The sequence below is a fragment of the Bos grunniens genome, chromosome 7 (assembly GCF_055505025.1).
Source record: "Bos grunniens cultivar Pamir isolate PY7600 chromosome 7, Bosgru_T2T1.0, whole genome shotgun sequence".
Lineage (NCBI taxonomy): Eukaryota > Metazoa > Chordata > Mammalia > Artiodactyla > Bovidae > Bos > Bos grunniens.
The window spans coordinates 34,381,735-34,409,338 of NC_141171.1; the positions used below are offsets into that span (position 1 = coordinate 34,381,735).

Sequence of the window (27,604 nt, forward strand, 5' to 3'; positions counted from 1 at the left end):
TGTCTGACTCAATGAAACTAAGCCATGCCCATGGGGCAACCCAAGATGGATGGGTCATGCTGGAGTGGTCTGACAGAATGTGGAGAAGCGAATGGCAAACCACTTTAGTGTTCTTGTCTTAAGAACCCCATGAACAGTATGAAAAGGCAAAATGATAGGATACTGAAAGAGAAACTCCCCAGGTCAGTAGGTGCCCAATATGCTACTGGAGATCACTGGAGAAATAACTACAGAAAGAATGAAGGGATGGAGCCAAAGAAAAAAGAATACCCAGCTGTGGATGTGACTGGTGATAGAAGCAAGGTCCGATGCTGTAAAGAGCAATATTGCATAGGAACATGGAATGTCAGGTCCATGAATCAAGGCAAATTGGAAGTGGTCAAACAAGAGATGGCAAGAGTGAATGTCGACATTCTAGGAATCAGTGAACTGAAATGGACTGGAATGGGTGAATTTAACTCAGATGACCATTATATCTACTACTGTGGGCAGGAATCCCTCAGAAGAAATGGAGTAGCCATCATGGTCAACATGCAGTACTTGGATGCAATCTCAAAAACGACAGAATGATCTCTGTTTGTTTCCAAGGCAAACCATACAATATCACAGTAATCCAAGTCTATGCCCCAACCAGTAACGCTGAAGAAGCTAAAGTTGAACGGTTCTACGAAGACCTACAAGACCTTTTAGAACTAACACCCAAAAATGATGTCCTTTTCATTATAGGGGACTGGAATGCAAAAGTAGGAAGTCAAGAAACACCTGGAGTAACAGGCAAATTTGGCATTGGAATACGGAATGAAGCAGGGCAAAGACTAATAGAGTTTTGCCAAGAAAATGCACTGGTCGTAACAAACACCCTCTTCCAACAACACAAGAGAAGACTCTATACATGGACATAACCAGATGGTCAACACCGAAATCAGATTGACTATATTCTTTGCAGCCAAAGATGGAGAAGCTCTATACAGTCAGCAAAAACAAGACCAGGAGCTGACTGTGGCTCAGACCAAGAACTCCTTATTGCCAAATTCAGACTTAAATTGAAGAAAGTAGGGAAAACCACTAGACAATTCAGGTATGACCTAAATCAAATCCCTTATGATTATACAGTGGAAGTGAGAAATAGATTTAAGGGCCCAGATATGATAGATAGAGTGCCTGATGAACTATGGAATGAGGTTCGTAACATTGCACAGGAGACAGGGATCAAGACCATCCCCATGGAAAAGAAATGCAAAAAAGCAAAATGGCTGTCTGAGGAGGCCTTACAAATAGCTGTGAAAAGAAGAGAAGCGAAAAGCAAAGGAGAAAAGGAAAGATATAAACATCTGAATGCAGAGTTCCAAAGAATAGCAAGAAGAGATAAGAAAGCCTTCTTCAGTGGTCAATGAAAAGAAATAGAGGAAAATAACAGAATGGGAAAGACTAGAGATCTCTTCAGGAAAATCAGAGATACCAAAGGAACATTTCATGCAAAGATGGGCTCGATAAAGGACAGAAATGGTACACACCTAACAGAAGCAGAAGATATTAAGAAGAGATGGCAAGAATACACAGAAGAACTTTACAAAAAAGATCTTCATGACCCAGATAATCACGATGGTGTGATCACTGACCTAGAGCCAGACATCCCGGAAGGTGAAGTCAAGTGGGCCTTGGAAAGCATCACTACGAACAAAGCTAGTGGAGGTGATGGAATTCCAGTTGAGCTATTCCAAATCCTGAAAGACGATGCTATGAAAGTGCTGCACTCAATATGCCAGCAAATCTGGAAAACTCAGCAGTGACCACAGGACTGGAAAAGGTCAGTTTTCATTCCAATCCCAAAGAAAGGCAATGCCAAAAAATGCTCAAACTACCGCACAATTGCACTTATCTCACACGCTAGTAAAGTAATGCTCAAAATTCTCCAAGCCAGGCTTCAGCAATATGTGAACTGTGAACTTCCTGATGTTCAAGCTGATTTTAGAAAAGGCAAAGGAACCAGAGATCAAATTGCCAACATCCGCTGGTCATCGAAAAAGCAAGAGAGTTCCAGAAAAACATCTACTTCTGCTTTATCGACTATGCCAAAGCCTTTGACTGTGTGGATCACAATAAACTGTGGAAAATTCTGAAAGAGATGGGAATACCAGACCACCTGATCTGCCTCTTGAGAAATGTGTATGTAGGTCAGGAAGCAACAGTTAGAACTGGACATGGAACAACAGACTGGTTCCAAATAGGAAAAGGAGTATGTCAAAGCTGTATATTGTCACCCTGTTTATTTAACTTATATGCAGAGTACATCATGAGAAACGCTGGGCTGGAAGAAACACAAGCTGGAATCAAAATTGCCGGGAGAAATATCAATAACCTCAGATATGCAGATGACACCACCCTTATGGCAGAAAGTGAAGAGGAACTCAAAAGCCTCTTGATGAAAGTGAAAGTGGAGAGTGAAAAAGTTGGCTTAAAGCTCAACATTCAGAAAACAAAGATCATGGCATCCGGTCCCATCACTTCTTGGGAAATAGATGGGGAAACAGTGGAGACAATGTCAGACTTCATTTTTCTGGGCTCCAAAATCACTGCAGATGGTGACTGCAGCCATGAAATTAAAAGACCCTTACTCCTTGGAAGGAAAGTTATGACGAACCTAGATAGCATATTCAAAAGCAGAGACATTACTTTGCCAACAAAGGTCCGTCTATTCAAGGCTATGGTTTTTCCTGTGGTCATGTATGGATGTGAGAGTTGGACTGTGAAGAAGGCTGAGCGCTGAAGAATTGATGCATTTGAAGTGTGGTGTTGGAGAAGACTCTTGAGAGTCCTTTGGACTGCAAGGAGATCCAACCAGTCCATTCTGAAGGAGATCAGCCCTGGGATTTCTTTGGAAGGAATGATGCTAAAGCTGAAACTCCAGTACTTTGGCCACCTCATGCGAAGAGCTGACTCATTGGAAAAGACTCTGATGCTGGGAGGGATTGGGGGCAAGAGGAGAAGGGGACGACAGAGGATGAGATGGCTGGATGGCATCACTGACTCGATGGATGTGAGTCTGAGTGAACTCTGGGAGTTGTTAATGGACAGGGAGGCCCGGCGTGGTGCAATTCATGGGTTGCAAAGAGTCGGACACGACTGAGCAACTGATCTGATCTGATCTGAACTACTTGATTATTTATAAAATAATAAATCTGCTAAAAATATAACCGTATATAATATTCTTCATGATACATGTGTATTAGAGGTATTTATAGCTATGAAAAGAAAACTTCCTGAATACCAAGTCAATGAAATAATAAAAATAATAATTTCAGTACAGTACCTACTTTAAATGAAGTTACTAAGACTCCTTCTTAGTTACATATAATATATATTTTTATATATTTTATATATATACATATATAAATTTAATATAGACTAAGCATATTAATAACTTCAGATATGCAGATGACACCAACCTTATGGCAGAAAGTGAAGAGGAACTAAAAAGCCTCTTGATGAAAGTGAAAGTGGAGAGTGAAAAAGTTGGCTTAAAGCTCAACATTCAGAAAATGAAGATCATGGCATCTGGTCCCATCACTTCATGGGAAATAGATGGGGAAACAGTGGAAACAGTGTCAGACTTTATTTTTGTGGGCTCCAAAATCACTCCAGAAGGTGACTGCAGCCATGAAATTAAAAGACGCTTACTCCTTGGAAGAAAAGTTATGACCAACCTAGATAGCATATTCAAAAGCAGAGACATTACTTTGCCAACAAAAGTTCGTCTAGTCAAGGCTATGGTTTTTCCTGTGGTCATGTATGTATGTGAGAGTTGGACTGTGAAGAAGGTTGAGCGCCAAAGAATTGATGCCTCTGAACTGTGGTGTTGGAGAAGACTCTTGAGAGTCCCTTGGACTGCAAGGAGATCCAACCAGTCCATTCTGAAGGAGATCAGCCCTGGGATTTCTTTGGAAGGAATGATGCTAAAGCTGAAACTCCAGTACTTTGGCCACCTCATGCGAAGAGTTGACTCATTGGAAAAGACTCTGATGCTGGGAGGGATTGGGGGCAGGAGGAGAAGGGGACGACAGAGGATGAGATGGCTGGATGGCATCACTGACTCGATGGACGTGAGTCTGAGTGAACTCCGGGAGTTGGTGATGGACAGGGAGGCCTGGCGTGCTGCGATTCATGGGGTCGCAAAGAGTCGGACATGACTGAGTACTGAACTGAACTGAACTGAAGCATATTAAAAAGCAGAGACATTACTCTGTCAACAAAGGTCCACCTAGTCAAGGCTATGGTTTTTCCAGTGGTCATATATGGATGTGAGAGTTGGACTAGAAAGAAAGCTGAGTGCTGAAGAATTGATGCTTTTGAACTGCGGTGTTGAAGAAGACTCTTGAAAGTCCCTTGGAGTGTAAGGATATCCAACCACTCCATCCTAAAGGAGATCAGTCCTGAGTATTCATTGGAAGGACTGATGTTGAAGCTGAAACTCCAATACTTTGGCCACCTGATGCCAAGAGCTGACTGATTTGAAAAGACCCTGATGCTGGGAAAGATTGAGGGCAGGAGGAGAAGGGGACAACAGAGGATAAGATGGTTGGATGGCATCACCGACTCAGTGACATGGGTTTGGGTGGACTCCGGGAGTTGGTGATGGACAGGGAGGCCTGGCGTGCTATGGTTTCATGGGCTCGCAAAGAGTCGGACGTGACTGAGCGACTGAACTGAACTGAAGAGTCCTTCTCTTCTCTAAGACTAAAAAGGAACAAATATTTAAATTAATAATTTACACATACCTTAATTGCCTTGAATCTCGATACGTCATTATCTGCAAACTGCTGTAAAACATGCCTGGCAGAAAATCCAAATGTACATAATCCATGTAATATAGGCTTATCGAAACCTAAAAATAAGAGAGATGATTTAGTTAGATAAAGACACATTTCATGTTTAAAAACCAACAACAGTTCATTCAGAACTTCAAAAATAATTTTTAAACTGCATTAACCTGAATCATACCATGTATTTCAAGAAACATGAAAAATATTTTATAAATAATACTTCCTGGGGGAAAAATTATGAAATAAAGAAAGAAAAAAAAAAAAAAACCAGAAAGGAGTGTCAGAGATCTGGGGACACAAAGAATTAGTTTGTTAGGTTTGGGTGTAGCCATGAAATCATCCATGGTGATTTCAATATCCATGTATGTAGACGATCCTTCCTCAACCTTTCAGTTTTCTGCTCTCCCCTCCAATGACCTTGCCCTTCATGCTCTGTCCTCCAATGACTTTGTCCTTCATGATAACTCAGATATTCATCCCCATGGTCCTAACACAGACGTTGCACTAGCAGGAGCTACCTTCCACCATAATCTGAATTTCAAGGACACCATTTTCTGAATACTACTTCCTACCTTTCCATATCCTTTGCATAAACATATTAGCAAAGGGCTATTTTTTAAATGTCACCAGTTAAACTGCCAGTCAGAAGTAGCAATGTCTTTATTATTTAGATAACTGAGCTAATATTTTCATTCAGTTCAGTTCAGTTCAGTTGCTCAGTCGTGTCTGACTCTTTGCAACCCCATGAATTGCAGCACGCCAGGCCTCCCTGTCCATCACCAACTCCCGGAGTTCACTCAGACTCACGTCCATCGAGTCAGTGATGCCATCCAGCCATCTCATCCTCTGTCGTCCCCTTCTCCTCCTGCCCCCAATCCCTCCCAGCATCAGAGTCTTTTCCAATGAGTCAACTCTTCGCATGAGGTGGCCAAAGTACTGGAGTTTCAGCTTTAGCATCATTCCTTCCAAAGAAATCCCAGGGCTGATCTCCTTCAGAATGGACTGGTTGGGTCTCCTTGCAGTCCAAGGGACTCTCAAGAGTCTTCTCCAACACCACGGTTCAAAAGCATCAATTCTTCGGCACTCAGCTTTCTTCACAGTCCAACTCTCACATCCATATATGACCACAGGAAAAATCATAGCCTTGACTAGATGAACCTTTGTTGGCAAAGTAATGTCTCTGCTTTTGAATATGCTATCTAGGTTGGTCATAACTTTTCTTCCAAGGAGTAAGCGTCTTTTAATTTCATGGCTGCAGTCACCATCTGCAGTGATTTTGGAGCCCACAAAAATAAAGTCTGACACTGTTTCCACTGTTTCCCCATCTATTTCCCATGAAGTGATGGGACCAGATGCCATGATCTTCATTTTCTGAATGTTGAATTTTAAGCCAACTCTTTCACTCTCCTCTTTCACCTGCATCAAGGGGCTTTTTACCCCACATCCGAGGTCAGGGGCAAAACCCGGGAGGACCCCATGCCCGATGGGAGGTAGTCAAGAGGAGTTACCCCACGTCCGAGGTCAGGGGAGGTCAGGGGCGGCAGCCGAGTGGAGCTACCCCGTGTCCGAGGTTAGGGGCCTCGGCCCGGAGGACCTACCCCACACCCGAGGCCAGGGGCCGCAGCCGGGAGGAGCAACCCCACCTCCAAGGAGCGGTAGCTGAACAGGCGCAGAAGGGCCTAGAGGAACTATTCCACGTTCAAGGTCAGAAGGGGCGGCGGTGAGGAGATACCCCTCGTCCAAGGTAAGGAGCAGCGGCTGCACTTTGCTGGAGCAGCCGTGAAGAGATACCCCAGGTCCAAGCTAAGAGAAACCCAAGTAAGACAGTAGGTGTTGCAAGAGGGCATTAGAGGGCAGACACACTGAAACCATACTCATAGAAAACTAGTCAATCTAATCACACTAGGACCACAGCCTTGTCTAACTCAGTATTTTCATTGGTATATATTATTAGCAACTCACCTGCTAAGCTAGCAAAGTTAGGATCAATGTGTAAGGGATTCCAATCTCCACTGAGGCGGTACAAAGCAGCCTGTGGAGAGAGAATTATAAAAGTAACTAGCATATCAGTGCTTTCTTAGAATACATTAAAATAAAAACAGAAAATATGACTGGTTATTGCACGAGAAATGCATCATAATATACCTAACTCTAGCTTTGATTAAAAAATAACTATTTCTAACAAAAAAAAAGGTTAAGCATAAATCAAATGCTTTTTGTAACACCTGCCACTGAAATCAGTTGGGAAGGGATGAAGACTGTGCAAAAATAGCAACGGGAACCAAGAACTACATCTGGGAATAACACTGGTTACCACTGCCTAAGGAGAAATTCACAAAAAGGAATCCATCGATCCACTCTCATTAAAACACAATGAAGACAAGGTGTAAATGTTTATAGCCTCTTCTAAGCAAGCAAAATTTATGCCAACTTTCTTGTGGCATAAATTGTGGGGTGTTTTAAATTGAAGCCTATAACCCAATACTAGACACATAAACATCAAACACGTCTAATAAACTTTCAATCGACTGGGTGCACTAAATCCTGACATCAGCTCATCCTGCAAAAAAAAAAAAAAAGAGACGAGTAGCCTGCCATTAAGATTACATTTCTGCTTAGTCCAGATCTTCACATCACTTCTGTACTTGGATAAGGCAGGGTTAGCAAAAAGAGATAACAATAGGGCTTCCCAGCTGGCTCAGTGGAAAAGAACCGCTGGCAACCCAGAAGATGAGGGTTCCATCCCTGGGTCAGGAGGATTCCCCTGGAGGAGGGCATGGCAACCCATTTCAGTATTCTTGCCTGGAGAATCCCATAGACTGAGGAGCCTGGAAGGCTACAGTCCACAGAGTAGCAAAGAGTCATAGATGACTGAAGCGACTGAGCAGACACACACAAAGATAACAGCAGGATCAAAAATTCTCTATACTTGTCAGCATTTAAATTGTGCACTGGTCAAATGAAAAAAAAGTACTTTTCAGTACTGAAGGAAAGACAATTCAAAAAAAGCTAAGAGTAAGTATTTTAATGTATCTGTGTATTAACTTTGAGTCTGCCTCAAGAACTCTTTCTTATCAATTGCTATGTTAAGCTTTCCGAGACTATTAAAATGTTGTATAAAGGCTAGCCATGTCAGCATACCTGATTTTCTTAGTGTTTTTTGTTATTTTTAATTATTGATCATTCTTTTTTAATAAATTTTATCTACAGAAAATAACATTTCCTACAATTCACAGGAAAATATTTACTTTTTAATATGCTTTACATCATTTTAAAAAACTCTTTCTCTTTCCCATCACTCCACACAATAGTTTTCTAAATTATTCACCTTTTCAATGAATCAGTGTTTTTTTCCTTTATGTGGCTTCTAAAATAATTAAATCAAATCAACAATTATCAAATAGATGTGATTTACAAGATTCTGTATAAGTTGTAGAGGGTTAAATGATAAATTTTAGAAACGATTTAAAAAAATAAAACATTAGGCAAATATATATCATCATGTTACATACAAATAGAAAAAATGACGAACTTCAAACCCCAAATCCAGAGCTGGATTTGAACCTCAGTCTGTCTGATGCCAAAACCAATAATCTATTCAGTGTCTGACACCTTCTCCTTTGGTAATTTAATAAAGAATTACATTTTAATGGATAGCATAACCAATATTCCAAAGATTAACTTTATTTGACAAAGATGATAGCTAAAATTCTAACTGTTAGAATAAGTAGTATAAGATACGTAACTGGGGAAACTAAAGATATTTGTTTTCTTTCTTCCCAAATACAAAGTCTGACATCTGTTACCTTCCTACTCTTTGGTCTTTCTAGGTTATTGGGGATGAATTTTCTCTTTATTAATTATGACTAACCATGAACCATACTTGTAATATCATACGAATCTGAAGATCGAGAAATTCTCCTAAAGAAATGAAAAACAAAATATTCCAGAAGTGACACTGGTAGAGCTAAAACCATGATTGCCAGTTCTCTTACTGACTGAAAAATGACTCATTTAATTTAAATACCTGGCAAACAGTTTATGCTATAGTGGCATAATCCATTCCATTCCCACTTCTCCTTAAAGGTCTTGTTCATCCATAATCACCTCTGGCCACTCTCCAGTGTAAATTCTCTAATTCTTACTCCTTGTACATACATCAAGCTCTTATCTGCTATCATTATTAAGTTCTTATCCCCATTCAGGCCATACTGCAAGTTTTACATCTCTGATAAGAGAGAATATCTATATACCAGTTTAGTTCAGAAGTCTCATTTTTCCTATTAAACTCTTTTGTGTATCATTCTCCAATAAGTAACACCTCTTTGAATGTCTACAGCACTTACTCTACAATTCAAAGCCTTGTCTTGAATCATTCATTGCTTGGAATAGATGCCCTAGTTATTAAGACATATACAGATTAATTCTAAGTGTACTTTCAGTTCCTTGTCAACAGATCACACTTCTTGATTTGTGTCTCCTACAGTACAGATCTAATTTAAAATAGCTCATAAATCCCCTGAACTTTATGTAAAATTTTATGCAAAATGTTTTTAAACAAATTATATATTGTTTTTAATCACATTCTCAAATGACCATGTGATACAAATGGCCAGGAACCTCTGTGAAATGATGGGTGCCCATTATTCATACAAAAAATATGTGTTAACTTATAAACTGTTCTTTGTCACACAGCAAAGTATTCAAGTTGGCTAAAAGCTAATGAAAAGTTCTATTCATCTGAAAAACCAGAAAAAGAAAATCTTTCTGCTTACTGTATAAAGAAACTCAAGCCATGGAAACTATTCAGCTTTTCTTATCTACAACAGATATATTTTATTATTTCAGAAACCCAAGAATAATGGAGCATTGCTGGGCTTTGTGAACCATGAAACCACAAAGTCTTTTCTGTTCTTCAGTGCCACAATAAAATTCATTTCACTGTGAAGCTTTAATTAAACATAAATATGAGTGTTTTCTTAAGAAATTGATAAGAAATAGGGATGGGAAGAACATTTAAAGGCAAAAACTAATCTGTGATAAAAAGTATTATTCTATCACCCAATTATATAGTGTTGAAAAAAACACAATTACTAATTATTACTTAATACAATACAATTACTTAATTCTTTCTAGCTCATGAAGTTATATTTCTATTTGTTAGTAAACATAAATCCTGCAGAAGTTCTCATATCAATATGTCAAAATTAGTATCAAAAAATAAGTGAATTTTATAAATAATCTGCTGTCACTACCTGTTTATTCACTGCATTACTTCAGAGCTTTATGTATTCTGTTCTATATCTGCATGATTAGTATCCTAGCCATCTTAAAGAAGAACCTTCATAACTCTCAAAAATAAAGTTGCTTTTTCATCTTCAAGGTCACCTTTTGTTTATTAAATAAATCTTTGCATGCTTACAGAATCTGTTAACTGACAGGGTATTTTATCTCCTTCATCAGAAAACATACTATTCATGCCAAACAGAACAGATTAAATCACCTGCTCCTTCTAAGATGCCTTATTGTACCTGTCCACTAAAGTTGGCAGAAACTAATCTGTCTCTACGCAGTGCAGCTCAGCTTTCTTTTCCAACAGAAGAGAGGATAACTAAAATCTGCCCTTTATTTTATCCTGTTCTCTAAAGTTTTAACGAAAAGCTAGGCAATCTTTTTAAGGCAAGCAATCCACGCCAACAAAACATGATGCCTTCTCAACTGACTTGTAAAAACCACAAATATTTTCTTCTGATATCTAGTGGAGAAAAACAACCGTTAAGTAAAAATTCACACAGAACAAATTTCAACTACAGAAATATGCTGTTATTTCTATTATGTAGAATTCTTTTGAATTCTTAGGACTACTTTTGAATTCATAGGATTTACAAGGTATCAAGAGTTACACGTTAAAGTGCCAGGAGCCAGATGGCTTTACCACTTTTCAAAAACACCTTGTTACCTGATTAAGTGAGGTGGTATCTGTAAGTACAGCATCAGGAGGTCTATTGGGTATGGCTACAGCTGCCTGAAATAAAAAAAAAAAAAAAAAAAAAACACGACACGTTAAATAGTTAACAAAATAACTGCTAGTCTCTTTACCGAAATTGGTATTTGACAAACAACCATGTTGCAACGTACAGTTGTTTCTCGGTTTCCAGGACACCAAAATTTGCAGATGCTCAAGTCTCTTATACAAAATGGGGCAGTATTTGCATATAACCTATGCACATCCTCCCATACACTTTAAATCATCTCAAGATTACTTGTAATACATACTACAATGTAAATACTGTGTAAATAGTCTGAGAACTTTCTAGAAATTTTTTTTTCTGGCTATTTTTGATCCACGGTTGGTTTAATATGCAGATGCAAAACCTGCGGATGTGGAACCCATGGATATGGAGGGCTGACTGTAATGAAATCTGTAAGCTGGATAAAAAGAAGCTTTTTTAAATATATTCAGCACATAATGACCTTTAAAATTCTGTAACTGTGAGCTTCATCTACATTATGATTTCCCTGAAATGACTCTCTATAATGAAAGGAATTATATAACCAGGTCCATTCTCTAGGCAACAAACAGGGACTCTTCCCAGTGCAAAAGAATACTTCTTTCCAGGGGAGGTCTTTGAGGTCAGTCTTTGAGGTTTGACCAACTCAGTGGACATGAATTTGAGCTCCAGGAGACAGTGGAGGACAGAGGAGCCTGGCATCCTGCAGTCCGTGGAATTGCCAAGAGTCAGACATGACTTAACAACTGAACAACAACAAAAATGATCCCATGACAACTCTTCTTAGCTGTCTCCTTGCACAGTTCTCTAGCAAACTTCTAGTTGGACTAGTTTACTTACTGCTTCCATGGAGCTACCAGACTCCTCTTGATTATCACTAAAGTAACTTTGTTTTTGAAACCATCCTTACTTTTGGTTCCAATTATTTGGTTCCAAAATGAGTCAGTTTCCTTGGGAAGAGCTTCGGAGCTATTATTAGAGCCTGCCTCGGCCTCCAGGCAAAACCTCTGCGCCACTGCAACAGAGATGAGGGCAAGGACAGTGGCCCACTTCTCTCCAAGTGACATCCTCACTTTATAAGAAGGGGACTGAGCAGGAGTAGGAGCTTCTGGTCTTCTCAGCTTGCCTCTAGCAGCAGGGAACCCTCATCCTATGATGGGGCAAGAGTTATCAGAGCCCTAGTATTCTTAGCATGCCATCGTAGAACAAAACTCTCCACAGTACAAGTGGGGGCTGGGTGGAGGAAGAGAACCCCATAACTTGCAGCCACTTTTACCTGTAATAGAGCTTCTGCTTCACAAGATAGGGAAGGTAGGAGTGGGGAATAAGAAAAATGAGTGGCCTGCTCTGCCTAGGAAGATAGCGTGGCCCTATTCTGAGAGCTGAGGGCAGAGGTGAAGGCCAGGTTAAACTGGAGTAAAATCCAAATTACAAAATATTTTTAGGAAAAATATTGTTTGGGGCAGATTTTGAGAACTCAACAGTAATTTGAATTGTTTTATACATAAGAAATATTCTAGACATTTAATGAGTGAAGATTTTCATTTACACCAGGATCTCTTGTACATGTTAGGTTTTTCTAAAGAGTTCTGGGTGCAGACAAAGTTTGTATAAGTAAAGGTATTCCAGTAATTATCTCTTGTACATTACACTTACCTCAGCCTGTAACACATATAACGTGTTATATATTAAAATATACAAATATAAACAGCACTTCAAATCCAAGAACATATTCTGATTCAAGGAAGTTTAGATTACTAAAGCCCTACTCTATAAAATTATACATATAGTAAGTTCAAAATACAGATAAGCATCCTTAATGACACACATATGTCATTTATGAAGTCGTAGCCTACCTTGGCTTTGTCTGATGTCCGTTTTCCACCAGAGCCTCCAGAACCAACAACAAAGATGGAGAACTGATTATAACATATAAGTTCCTCCCCAGAGTAAGTGTAGACTGAAAAGTAAATGAAAGAAGAAAGAAAAGAAGTTATTGTCAAAAGATATAATCAGTTAACCAATACATGATCAGCAATACCTGTAAATGTTTCAGAAACAAAATTCAATTACTAAAAGGTTTTGCAATTTAAAGACACCCAAGTTTGGGTTACAGAGCACTCATTTTAATCATACACACTACCAGTCTCTGGAAGGCAGAGAAAGGAAGATCTTGACAAATCCTTTCTTATCTATGGAATAGCAGTTCCTCTACCTTCTTCTAAAACTTCCCAACTGCCCTTCATATTTCAGTTCTCTCCTTCTTGAACTTTTCAGACAATTCCACTATAAAAAGCAGACTAACACACCTGAAAAGATTTTTTACTAAGTATTAGAGAAATGAAAATCAAAACTATGAGGTAGTACCTCACAGTGGTCAAAATGGCCATCACTAAAAAGTCTACAGATAACAAATGCTAGACTGGGAGCGGAGAAAGGGGAACCCTCCTACACTGTTGGTGGGAATGTAAATTGATACAGCCACTATGGAAAACAGTATAGAGGTTCCTCAAAAAACTAAAAATAGAATTGCCATATAATCCAGCAATCCCACTCCTGGGCATATATCCAGAAAAAACTGTAATTCAAAAATATACATGCACCCCTATGTTCATAGCAGCACTATTTACAATAACCAAGACATGGAAACAATCTAAATATCCACCAACAGATAAATGGATAAAGAAGACGTGAGATACACACACGTACACACAAAATGTGTGTGTACACACAAAATGGAATGCTACATAGCCATAACAAAGAATGAAATAATGCCATGTGAGCAACACAGATGCACCTAGAGATTATCATACCAAGCAAAGTTAAGTCAGAGAGAGACAGACAAATGTCATATGATATCACTTATATGTGGAATGTGAAATACAAAACAAATGTATGTATCTACAAAACAGAAACAGATTCAGAGATACAGAGAACAGACTTGTTCTCTCCCTAGGGAGAGAGGAGGTGGTGAAGCGATGGCTTAAGAGTTTGGGATTAGCAGATGCATCCTATATACAGGATGGATAAACAAGGTCATACTGTATAGCACAGGGAACCATATTCAATATCCTGTGATAAACCATAATGAAAAAGAATATGAAAAAGAATGTATCTATGTATAACTGAATCACTTTGCTGTACAAGAGAAATTAACACAACATTGTAAATCCACTAAAATTCAGTAAGATTAAAAATAAAATGCAGATAACCACTCTCTAAAATTTTCAAACATTCTGCAGAAGCCCTCAATAGAGCCTAAAATGTAAAAGAGGAAATAGCAAGAATGAAGGTATAAACTTCTGGAAAGCAGGATCATGACTCTTTTGCTCATATCATACTCCCAGCAATTAGAATAGTACCTGGGACAGAAAAAGCACCTAATAAATATGCATTAATTAATGAATCAATGAACAAATGACATGAGTGAGCACATTAGTGAATAAGTAAGCAAGTAATAAATGATAGATAGCTGTTCCTTTTACTACTGACTACTATCCTTGTGAGAGTTTGAACAGCATCTAAATCTCCAGCTCTGTAAAATTAGGAATATGCTTTTGAATAACATAAGGAAAAATATAATTAGGACAAAAATAAGAAAAGCCATGGTTATTTATATTTAAAATAAAACATTCATCTTTATTACACAGAAAATTGGATATCTAATTTCATCTATATTTTATCTACAAATTCTAATACATTATTATCCATTGTCAAGCTATAGGTAAATAAATGGAGTAGATCAAGAAACAAGAGTAAAAACTAAAGCTAGATTACCACAAAACTTCACAGTGGTACGTTACATTTGATAGAATGGTGGGAAGATTAAAAGAAAACTGGGAGAACTGTAGCCAAATGTTAGCCAACATTTGAAATGACAAGAAAATACAAATATCTAAAAAAGAAGAGGGAGAAGGAAGAAGAGGAAAAGCAGAGAGAAAAGATTCATGTTCTATGTGTCTATGGTGAAATTTTAACAAAAACATGTAATAGGAAAATACTTACAAGCATTAAAAATGTTCTAAATATATTATTAAGTAAAACAAGGCAAGTTTCAAAACAACATATTCAGTATAACCTCTTAGGTATGTATTAGAACAAAATGATAAAACCTATATTCCAAATACCAGATTACTATTAAACTTTCCACTGATATTTCCAAAATTTTTGATAATCTTTCTTGGTTTTGTTCTTAAACTTTAAATGATAAATTTTAAGCAAGGTGTCTTTGGCTTATGTTTAATTATTAGTATTTCAATATTTATTAAACTACTATAACCTTTTTTTCCACCGCAAATAAAATGTGGCTATGGTGTTTGAACCACATTATGAGTTCAATACGTCTGAATGTGCAAGGTTAAAAACCTAACTACCACTTATAAGAATGATTCAGGAGTCAAATAGGTTCCCAGTTCCAAAGAGCTAACATGCAAAAGAATATTTATAACACAGCCTAATTATCAATTGAGGGCTGTCTTTGTATTCATTCCTGCTAAAACATACTCCAGGAAGCATAATTCCCCACTGTGTTCACTAGACCAGCCACATTTCTCATCTCTACTTTGGTTATGTTGTCACAAATCCCCTGAAATGCCCCACTCTCCCCTTATTTTCTAAAAGAGTTTGTAAATTTTTAGAATGCTAATCTTGCTTTCTCACAAATTTGAAGATAAATAGAAACTTATTTATCAACTTTACCATATGGTAAAGTATACTGCACACAAAGGCTATCAATTTAACAATATTATTATAAGAACTGGAAATTAGTTACCATCCACAAGAATTACTAAACCGGATCCTTTATCCAGGATATCAGCAACCATTGTTTCACATCTTAATTTTCCTAAAATGGAAAGTAAAAATAATAAATGTATAATAAATAAATGATACTGTTTTAAAAGCCATAAGTAATATATTATATGAAAACATGAGAGAATTTAACATAACTTCAACTGGAATATCAGCAAACTAAATAAATGCATGGTTTAGAACAATTTTCAATATGATGCTGAGTCATAAACATTAAAAGCAATCATAATGCCTGAGTTAGCAAATTTGAAATATTAGTAATTCTGATAAATTAGGTGGAAAAAAGTAACAATTTTCAATCATTTAATTAACATTTGTTAAGCAAACAATCAACACCATTTACTCTGTTCCTTATTGAACCTTTATTGGCTTCAATGAGACAATGTTTCCTTCTAACCACTTTGTTCTTTCATGGACTCTTCTTTTCATTATTTAATTGGTGACTTCTTGATGGATTATCCCTGTTTGAGAGTGAACCCATAATCTTTTTTTCCAATCTGTTTCTCTTTTGTTCGCTACATGAATGAATGGTATTATCCACCCAACTGCCATGGCAGAAACTTCAGCATGACGCCTGCCTCATAAATTAGTGTCTAAATGTGACAAGACTTGAGTAGGCAGACATGGAGAGAAGTCAGAAGATATAAAAAGTTTTTTACTTCATCCTGAAGTCTACGAATAGCCATTTGGGCTTTTTTAATAGGGAAGTGACAAAAACACTTGCATTTCAGAAATAATATTCTGGCTACAGTGAGATGAACAGATCGGAGGGGAGCAAGAATGGAGGCAGAGAGAACACATGGAAAGTGAGAGATAATGGTGATCGAAATGAGGTAGACAGAAATAGGATCCTAAACGTACTGAAGGGAGAAAATCAAAGATCTTGGTACCTGCCTGGGTGTGAAAGATGATTAAAAAAATAAAATAATGCTGAGGTTAAGTAGGTTGCTGTTGCTTTCATCTCCTAAGTTGCTTCTGATTCTTCCGCGTCTGTCTTTCCACCACCACCTCTACCTAAGCTGCCATCATTTTATTTCAACTACCACAACAGCCTTCTAACTAGTTACCTGCACATTCACTCTGACCAACTTTAACACATGCTCCATATTATGCCTGATGCTGTTTTTTCCCAGAGTTAATCTGATTATGCCACATCCTTCTATGTTAAGTTCTAATGGTATCGAGCATGTTTCATCTGTACTGTTTATTACATATAGTTGTAATTATACATTTATTTGTGTACTTTTTTTTTATTATAGCCTGCCTTCCACAACAACTAGGTTATATGCTCCAAAAGGGCACAGTCCAGATTTGTTTCATTTTCCATTTATTCGTAACCCTAACAGAAAGCCTAGATGTTAGGAAGCAACTGATAAATAGCTGTCAAACTACAGATGATATCCCAAGATAATCAACTCCATGTTTAAACAAATACCAAGCCTACTCCTTTAACATCCCTACAGTTTCTCCACTTATATCCCTACTGATGCCTACAATCCTTTTCAATCAACCACATTCTCCAACCTAGATTATTACAAAAGTCTCTTACAAAATCTCCTTCCCTCTATCTCATTCCCTTATCAATCCAACCATTACAAACAGGAGCCAGAGTTGATGCTTTCTAAAATTCACATTTGATCATATCTCTCCTTACAGTCCTTCAGTGGTTATCTATTGTCTTTAAAATAAAAGCCAAACTTCCTCACATAACCACACACTGCACACTGCCTCAGATAAAAGGAACTGTGTAAAAACAGGGTGTAATACCAAACTGAAGACTCGAATTGAGATGGTAGAGTAGGAGGACACAGAATTCACCTGCCACACAAACTCATCAAAAATACACCTCCACTGAAAATTAAGTGGAGACTAACAGAAAAACTCCTATTCAACCAAGACTATAAGAAAGACCCACAGGTAATCAGGCAGGAAGTGAGGAAAAGCAATCAGGTAAGGACCTGTGGGAGAGGACTCAAAGGAAAAGGGAGATGGTATAGGGAGAGACCTTCCTGGGGGACTGAGCAATTTAAGCCACATATTGGGTGTCCAACAAAGGGAAGACAAGCCCCCATGGCTGACTGGAAGGCCACTGAGACAAGAGGGTTATGGGAAGCCTGGACTCCAGGAGTGAGTGAACACTTACTTATTCTCAAGGCAGGGCAGAGAGGGCATACTGAAACCACCTGGGTGGCTGACTGGTTTTCTTCAACTGCTCTGGTCCCCAGCCTGAGCTGAGGGAACACTCCAGCACCACTCACATAACATTATAGCTCCACAGTCCAGGCTGCCATGATCAAGGAAAAGGCTCAGCTATAAGATGCTATGGACATCCAAACCCTAAGTGGCATCTGAACAGGGAGGGGGAAGCCATTACTGGTGACTGCACAGGGGGCCCAGATCTCTGATGGTGGCCAGGCCAACAAAGCCCTTGCCCCAACCCTTACTGAAATACCCATACCAGCTGCTCCTGCTCCTCTACTGAACCTCTCTGGGGCAAGGATGTCGGTGCTTGAAGTGGGAAGAGCACACACTTAAAGGGAACTGAACCAGCTCAGACCCAACCCTCAGGGCTTCTGCTCCAGCAATTAGAGATCTGCCCCTACCCCTATGGGGGGGAAGGGGGGGACAGCAACTAAGCTAAGGCGAAGCACCACCTAACATCCGACTCTACTCTTCCATCTCCAGCCCCACCCCCTACAAAGGTGATACCTGTCAGCACACCCTGAAGAAAGACCTAAGTTGTGCTCACATCAAATCCAGCTCTCCCATCAAAGCCACTGGGCACCTGCAGACTGTATAGGGGCATACCCACAAAAGAAAAATCATAAGTAATTGTTTCACCTAATTTCAACAGAAAAAGAAATAGATAAGCAAAATGAAAATACAGAGGAGTCTGTTTCAATTGAAAGAGCAAGAGAAAATTCCTGAAAAAAACAACAAACGAAACAGAAATAAATAATTTACCAGATAAAAAATTCAAAGCAGGAATAATAAGAATGTTAACTGAATTAGGCACAAGAATAAACAAATATAATGGGAGTTTTAACAAGGAACTAGAAATTTTTAAAAAGAACCAATCAGAGCTGAAGAATAGACTAACTGAAAAGAAAAATGCACTAAAAGGAATTAACAGCACACCACCCTTATGGCAGAAAGCGAAGAACTAAAGAGCCTCTTGATAAAAGTGAAAGAGGAGAGTGAAAAAGTTGGCTTAAAACTTAACATGTAGAAAACTAAGATCATGGCATCTGGTCCCATCACTTCATGGCAAATAAATGGGGAAACAATGGAAACAAGACAGATTTTATTTTTTTGGTCTCCAAAATCACTGCAAATGGTAAGTACAGCCATGAAATTAAAAGATACTTACTCCTTGGAAGAAAAGCTATGACAAACCTAGACACATACTAAAAAGCAGAGACATCACTTTGCCAACAAAAGGTCCATCTAGTCAAAGCTATGATTCTTCCAGTGGTCATGTATGGATGTGAGAGTTGGACTAGAAAGAAAGCTGAGCACCAAAGAATTGATGCTTTTGAACTGTGGTGTTGGAGAAGACTCTTGAAAGTCCCTTGGACTGCAAGGAGATCCAACCAGTCCATCCTAAAGGAGATCAGTCCTGAATATTCACTGGAAGGACTGATGCTGAAACTCCAATACTTTGGCCACCTCATGCAAAGAACTGATTCACTGGAAGAGACCCTGATGCTGGGAAAGATTGAAGGCAGGAGGAGAAGGGGACGACAGAGGATGAGATGGTTGGATGGCATCACAGACTTGATGGACATGAGTCTGGGCAAGCTCTGGGAGTTGGTGATGGACAGGGAGGCCTGGCGTGCTGCAGTCCCTCGGGTCGCAAAGAGTTGGACACAACTGAGCGACTGAAGGGAACTAAACTGAGGTGATACAGAAAAACACGTACGTGATCTAGAAGATAGAATATTGGAACTCACTCAATCAGAACAGTGAAAAGTAAAAAGCAGAGAACATTTTAAGGGATCTTTGGGTAATATCATGCACACCAACATTCCATTAGAGGGGTCCCAGAAGAAGAACAGAGTAAAAATTTATTTGATGAAATTTGGCTGAAAACTTCCCAAGCCTGAAGAAGGAAACAGACGTCCAGGTACAGAAAGCACAGAAGATCCTAAAGAAGATAAATCCAAACAGACCCACACCAAGACATACCATAATTAAAATGGAAAAAGCTAAAGAGAGAATTCCAAAGGTAGCAAAAAGAAAAAGAGAGGGTCATATACAAAAGAATCCTCATAAGGCCATCAGCTGATTTTTCTGCAGAAACTTCACAGGCCAGAAAGGAGTGGCATGATATATTTACAGTGCCAAAAGGGAAACCTACAACCTAGGCTACTCTTCTCAGCAAGATTATCCTTCAGAATTGAAGGAGATATAAAAAACTTTCTGGATAAGCAAAAATTAAGAGTTCATCAATACTAAACCAACCCTAAAATAAATGTTGAAGGGTCTTCTCTAAATAGAAAAGGAAAGGATATAACAAGAATTAAGTATAGAAAAGGAAAAATCCCACTAGTAAAGGCAAATATATAGGAAACACAAAGGAAATATAGGAATATTTAGGAAATATTTAGCAAATATATAGGAAATATTTAGAAAATATATAGGAAATATAAAGGAAAGACAGAAGCTCAAATACTTAAATAAGCTAGTACAAAGATTAAGAAACAAAAACCTGTAAAATCAAGTATGACTACAACAATAAGTAGAGATAAACATGAAGATGTAAACTATTACATCAAAAACACAAAGTGTGGTGGAAGGGAGTAAAAAATGTAGCTCTTTTAGAATGTGTCTGAAAAAGGACTAGTTTAAAACAAATATAGTTATAGATCAACATATATGAATTCCATGGTAACTGCAAATCAAAAACCTAAAACAGATACCCAAAAACAAAAGAGAAAGGAACACAAGCAAAAGAAAAGTACAAAATCACAAAGGAAGAAAATTAAAAGAAAAAAAAAACAGGGAAAACTACAAGAACAACCAGAAACAAGTAACACTAACAATGAAATAGAACTATTCAGCCTTAAGCCATTAGAATCTTATAATTTTTAATAAAATAAAGTTGTTTAGTAGCTAAGTCACGTTCGATTCTGTGCAACCCCGTGGACTATAGTCCACCAGGCTCCTCTGTCCATGGGATTCTACAGGCAAGAATACTGGAGCAGGTTGCCATTTCCTTCTCCAAAATAAAGTAAAAAGATTTAGAAAAAAATTAAAGTACAATTCTAGTTACTTGCTAACCTCTACGTTATATAATATGAAATGATAGACTTTTTTTGTGTTTCACCACCTTATGCGGTCAGCATATAAATATTCTGACATCAGAGCAGCAACACAAAACAAATACATCAAATTAAAGTGAAAAAATGAGAAGCTCTACTGAACAAGTAAGATATAACTGAGAAAAATAAACTGATTATTAAGACAGACTTGATTTTACTTACTCTAAAAGAAAATATGAAAAAGTTAATTACAAAACATCCTGTATCTTTTAACATTCTTTGCTTTACGAAAATCAGTACCAACACAAATACCTGAGAAAAGAATGAAGAATCCATGGGACCGATTATACACATCCATGACTGATTATACACAATCACTAAGTTTAAGATATAAAAAGAAAATGCTCCTTTCAGTTGTTGATCAGATTTTAAGTAGTTTTTTGAAGTAATTTATTAAATAAAACTATTTGAATAGGATGATATTTAAGTAACCAAAATAAGTACTAGTTAATATCAATGTGGGGATTCCTGGTGGCTCAGCAGGAGAGAATCCACCTGCTAATGCAGGAGATGCAGGTTCAATCCCTGGGTCAGGAAGGGCCCCTGGAGAAGGAAATGGCAACACACTCCAGTATTCATGCCTGGGAAATTCCATGGACACAGGAGCCTGGCGGGCTAAAGTCCTTGTGGTTGCAAAGAATTAGACATGATTTTGGTGACGAAACAAAAAACATCAATATACACTAATGGTTGACATGCACACAAATAACTTACAATAGAATTTATTTAGTCACTTCTCTGCCAGTTTAACACATTGACACAGTTTGGAAGGTTAGTCAGAACATAAAATTATGGTATGATGAAGAACTCACCTGCTCTGGGAATTGGTTTATATAACTCCAAGTACTGCTCCCCATGAAGAATCTACATTAAGGTAAGCAAAATTTTGTCAGTAGACTTCCTTTCTCCATAGGCTCTTCTGTGAATACTGCTAATCCTAAATGGCATTTCACTGCCCACTTGTTCACATGACTACTTCCCCCAAACTATCTATCTCAGTTTGGCTCTTATTCCTTAACTATATTATTCAGAAATCATCAGTCCCCCAATTTAAAGACTATCAGCTCTCTGGAACAGAGAAGACATACTGTCTTCTTTCTTGACATTCTTAATCCTTGCTGAGTGATAATCATGGATTATTTGCCATGGAGACACTAAACTCAATATATTCCCAGGGCTCATCATCGTGCTTGGAACATACTGGGTATCCACTACATATCTACTGAATAAAAATAAACAAACTGCTCAGTACTAGTAATTTCAGGTGATACCTGGCAAATACAAATGACTCAGCCAAAACACAAAGATAAATATTAAAGCCATGGTTACAGTAAAAGCACTATCAATGTCAACATTCCCTTAGTGTTATGTCTTACAAATTACCTACAAAGAGTAAATACTAAAGACCCTGTGTAATTTCACAGCCACATTAACCTCAATTTATCAAAACAAGAATATAAAAATATAATACAGGAAAACAAGTGAACAAAAAAAAAAAAAAAAAACCTGACCACATATCCAAATGACCACACTCCACTGCTATGGGACAGTTTAATTCCCAGTCTTCCTCAGAACCCAGAAAGGAAACAGAATGGGGAGGAGGATAGTGATGAGAGGACAAATGAAGGATAGCCTCAAAATCACATCTGGAAACAAGGTTGGGAAGACTGGGATTCAAATCCCAAGATGGCTATCATTTCCAGTCACAGATTTTGAATACCATTCATGATGTCCAATTCCTTTCAATTCCAAGGAAGAAATGTGAAATATCGGCTTTAATTGTTTACAAGGACTTTATCCAAACAGGAGAACTGTATGCAAAAAATGCCATGGGAGAGTGACTGAAACACCAAACTGCTTGGCATCTATTTCTCGCCTCCCTCCCAACTCCATCAAATAATAAAATAAGTGTAGATTCTCATGGACTCAGAGAAGCAATATACTAATGATTCTCTAGTAAACGGGTTCTCCAATCAATCAAAATCACAGAAATCAGTTTAACTACTATTCAACAGTTATCAACTGGGTTTATGACCTGAACCTTACTTCAAGAAATAAAATATATCCTACCTCAAAAACCTCACAATTGTTTGCTCCTTTCTTCTTGAAATACCTTATTCACTCTGCTTCTCAAATACCACATTCTCCTGTGGTATACCTCACTCAGTCTCTATCTTCCCAGTCTCTCTTTCCTTCCCAGTCTCATTCCTCCCATTCCTTCCTTTTCATTCATTCCTTCCATCTCATTCCTTCCCAGTCTCTCTTGTTAACTCCTCCTCATCTTGTCAACCTCAATTCACCACAGGATCTCCAAAGTCAGGATTTTTGCTACCTATATTCATACACTAGTGATTTCACCTAGTTTCATGTCTTTAAATCTTATTTAAATGCTAAGAATCCCAGGAGGGCCATCCCCCAACCTCTAAACTCATATATTCAACTGCCCACTTTGTATCTCCACTAAAACCAACTCCTGATCATCCCCACCTTAAAGTAACTGTACACATCTATTTTATTATACATAGTAGTATGTCATATGTAACTACCATACATATTAAATGTATTGAATATAATTAATTATAAATCATACATAGATAGGAGAAGGCAATGGCAACCCACTCCAGTACTCTTGCCTGGAAAATCCCATGAACAGAGGAGCCTGGTGGGCTGCAGTCCATGGGGTCGCTAAGAGTCAAACACGACGGAAGCTACTTAGCAGCAGCAGCAGCATAGATAGATATATATGCATATATATCATCCCAGTTAACCAGACCAAAAACCTTCATCCTTGACTCCTCTTTCTTTCCATGCACATCAAGCCTTACGCTAGAATTACTATAATAGACTTCAAACTGGTTTCTCTGCTTCCATGCTTGGCCCCCATATAATCTATTCTCTACAGAGGAGCAAAAATGAGCCTGTGAGTGAACATAGCCGGATCATATCACTCCTCTGTTCAAAGCACTACAAATGGCCTCTCATATTAATCAGAGTATGAGCTGAAATTCTCAAGTGACTACAAGGCCCTCTTCTCCTATCACTGCTCCCTTGCTCATTTACAGCTGTACTGACCTCCTTGCTGTTCCAAAAATAAGCTAAGTATGCACCTGCCTTGGGCCTTTTTCACCTATTCTCTCTGTTTCATACACTCTTTCCTCTTGCTCCTTCATCACTATGATCAGGTAATGATTACCATACAGAACTTACACATAAGGAAACTGAAGCTTAGAGAAGCTATTTACTCTTGGTCAAATAGCAACTAATGACAGAGAGAGAATTAATAACATTATGCCAAGGTTGCAGGACTGTACATAATTGTTGTTTTCTTCTTTTTGCTTGCCTTTTCAACTGCCTACCCTTCTGTTCTTAAAAAGAAAAATCAAAAGACATGTTAAATCTTTATTCTTGAATCAACCACTACATACTATTGCATTAATGCACCACACACACACACACTAATGTGACATTTATCAATCATATTTAAAGAAACAGAAAAACAAAATAAAGATTTCTTATTATGCATACCTTTGCTAAATTGATTGAAAGCCCAGGAATCTCTGCTAATCCTCCATTCATTATAGATTTCTGAGCAAGAATAACTCCAAAGGTTGGCAAACAGGAGAAATCAGAACTCCCTTCATAAATAAATTTCATATCTTTTGGCTCCTTGATTGATGCTCCCACTCCAAGGGCATACATAATAGTGTCCAGCTCCGCATAGGAAGAATATAATGGAGGAAATTTATGACCAATAGCTCCAGCCTGTGGACCAATTGTAGAAAATTATTTTTTCACTGATATTCTTACCAAATTTTTAACTTTTCAAAACTATTAACTGTTACATATTTAGTTTTGTAAATAGAATGGTATTTTAGTGAATTTGATGGAATATGTTTAATTACATTTGATTTTTTAATAAAAACAATTAAAAACATGTGGGAAAAGACTTCATTTACAAATAAGTACTTTCTTATTGCCTGCTTCTTGCTAACAGATAGGATATCTCATTTTCAACCTTCCTGTCTCTGACGATGGAAAACCCTATTAATTCAGTGATTGTTAGCTACTCAAAATTATAAAAAAATAAATTTATTATAAATAGGAATAGTGAACGGCTCTATAAACTCTATTATATAAAAGTCAGTATAAACAGATGAGCAAAACACTGCTTAGTGCTTATTATAAACTAGACTCCCTCATAATGGTTTGAGTTAAAATTAGATTTTTACCTTAAGTTGTTACCCAGGACTGTTCTTTATCTAACTAGATATTGTATTTTTCTACTTAGTGATGACCTGCCTAGCTAATTTATGAAGCATATTAGGTTATAAAAGAATGATGTCCAATTTTTGATCACTTTCATTCTAAGCAGGAGTCAACAAACAACAGGCAAGACTTAAGAATGATTTTTTACAACTTTTAAGAGTGGTCTAACAAAAGAAAAATAAGATTATGTGTCAGAAACAGTATATGGTCCATCTAGCCTAAAATATTTACTATCTGGCCTTTAACCAAAAAGTGGCCCAACAGAGTAAAATCACATTTATAAACTGATCATATTCTCAGAGTTAAAATTAGATTGTTTATTTTATCACTATATCTGCCCTGAGTCACAAAACACCACAACTGAATGTGTCAAATGATTTATTTCGTATTTATGCACTACTATTAAAAAAAAAAAAAGGAGACGCACCAGAGATAGTTAATCAGTAAACTTCACAAGAGCTATAACCAGACTTCTATTAGACTTCCTGACACAGTGGAGACTGTTTACTTGCAGCCATGTTGACATGTTTCCAAAATACAATCTGTCAATGCTTTCTCTTAAAAGACACGACTCAAAAGAAGCACTAAACTAAATATCCTTTTCTAAAAAGTTAGAAAGTGATGAAAGTATGATTATCAAAATGCTCCAAAATACAAAAGACACACTAAAGAAGAGTAAGTAAAAGTTACATTTAATATTTTAACCTTAATTCCATTCAAATTTTATACATATTTAGTACATGTTTTATAAAGTTTTATGGTCACTTATCTTTCCTATTTAACAATAAATTAATAGCTTGGAAAACCACTTTTTGCATGAAAGAATAGAGAAAGAAAAAAAGGAAAGAAAAGAAGAAATCTTTAGAGAAGGCAGAGTTTTAGGTTTTCTCCTCCACTTACAAATTCAGATGTGGTTGCTGATGTTGCACGGCTGGTAGGATTTGCTGAAACTTCTCCACCTGAATTTATTTTATTTAGAGCTTCGACTATACTGCCAATGGACTCTAAAAAAAAAAAAAAGGATAATAAATAATAATAATAATGCTTTTTATCCATCGATGGATGGATAAAGATGTGGTATATATATATATAATGGAATATTACTCAGCCATAAAAAGAACCGAAATAATGTTAAATAGAGACATGGGTGGACCCAGAGATTGTCATACTGAGTGAAGTAAGTCAGAAAGAGAAAGACAAATACCTGTGATACCACTTATATGTAGAATCTAAAAAAAAATGATACAAATGAACTTACTTATTAAACAGAGTTATAGGTGTAGAAAACTAACCGATGGTTACCAAGGGAGAAGAGGAGAGGGGAAGGGATAAATTGGGAAATTGTAATTGATGTATATACACGACTACACATAAAACACATATCTAGTAAGTACCTACTGTATACCACAAGGAATTCTACTCAGTCCGTAATGACTAAATGGGAAACGAATCCGAAAAAGAGTGGATACATGTATAACTGATTCACTTTGCTCTACAATAGAAACTAACACAACATTGTAAATCAACTATACTCCAATAAAAATTAATTTTTAAAAATCACTCCAAGGTCGATGAACCTAGAGCCTATTATACAGAGTAAAGTAAGTCAGAAAGAGAAAAGTAAATAGCATATGTGTTGTGCTAAGTTGCTTAGTCATGTCTGACTTTGTGACCCTATGAACTGTAGCCCACCAGGCTTTTCAATCCACAGGATTCTCCGAGCAAGAGTACTGAAGAGGTTTGCCATGGCCTCCTCCAGGGAATCTTCCCAACTCAGGGATCAAACCCACGTCTCTTACATCTCCTGCACTGGCAGACAGGTTCTTTACCACTATCGCCACCTGGGAAGCCCAAATATCATATATTAATGCATATATATGGAATCTAGGAAAACAGTACTGACGAACCAATTTGCAGGACAGGAATAGAGATGTAGACATAGAAAATGGACTTGTGGACACAGCAGGGGAAGGGCAGGGGATGAAATGAGAGAGTAGCATCGACTACATACACCACTGCTGCTGCTAAGTCGCTTCAGTCGTGTCCGACTCTGTGCGACCCCAGAGATGGCAGCCCACCAGGCTCCCCCGTCCCTGGGATTCTCCAGGCAAGAACACTGGAGTGGGTTGCCATTTCCTTCTCCAACGCATGAAAGTGAAAAGTGAAAGTGAAGTCGCTCAGTCGTGTCTGACTCTTTGCGACCCCATGGACTGCAGCCTACCAGGCTCTTCCGTCCATGGGATTTTCCAGGCAAGAGTACTGGAGTGGGTTGCCATTGCCTTCTCTGACATACACTAGCAATGTGTAAAACAGATAGTTAGTGGGAAGCTGCTATATAGCACAAGGAACTCAGCTTGCTTCTCAGTGATGACAG

The 27,604-nt window shown here is 37.8% G+C and overlaps 1 protein-coding gene across 2 annotated transcripts in view; it reads right to left on the reverse strand.

The window, feature by feature from the left end:
- HSD17B4 (hydroxysteroid 17-beta dehydrogenase 4) overlaps nt 1-27,604 on the reverse strand; it is a 133,768-nt gene that overhangs the window by 54,396 nt on the left and 51,768 nt on the right. For both annotated transcript variants that reach the window (XM_086410731.1, XM_086410730.1), the window contains exons 12-19: nt 26,131-26,234; nt 24,490-24,726; nt 21,777-21,828; nt 15,603-15,674; nt 12,688-12,791; nt 10,780-10,845; nt 6,783-6,852; nt 4,776-4,882 (exon numbers count right to left, since the gene is read on the reverse strand). In XM_086410731.1, the coding sequence (XP_086266857.1) occupies nt 4,776-4,882; nt 6,783-6,852; nt 10,780-10,845; nt 12,688-12,791; nt 15,603-15,674; nt 21,777-21,828; nt 24,490-24,726; nt 26,131-26,234 (812 nt within the window). The remainder of the gene's footprint in view (nt 1-4,775; nt 4,883-6,782; nt 6,853-10,779; nt 10,846-12,687; nt 12,792-15,602; nt 15,675-21,776; nt 21,829-24,489; nt 24,727-26,130; nt 26,235-27,604) is intronic.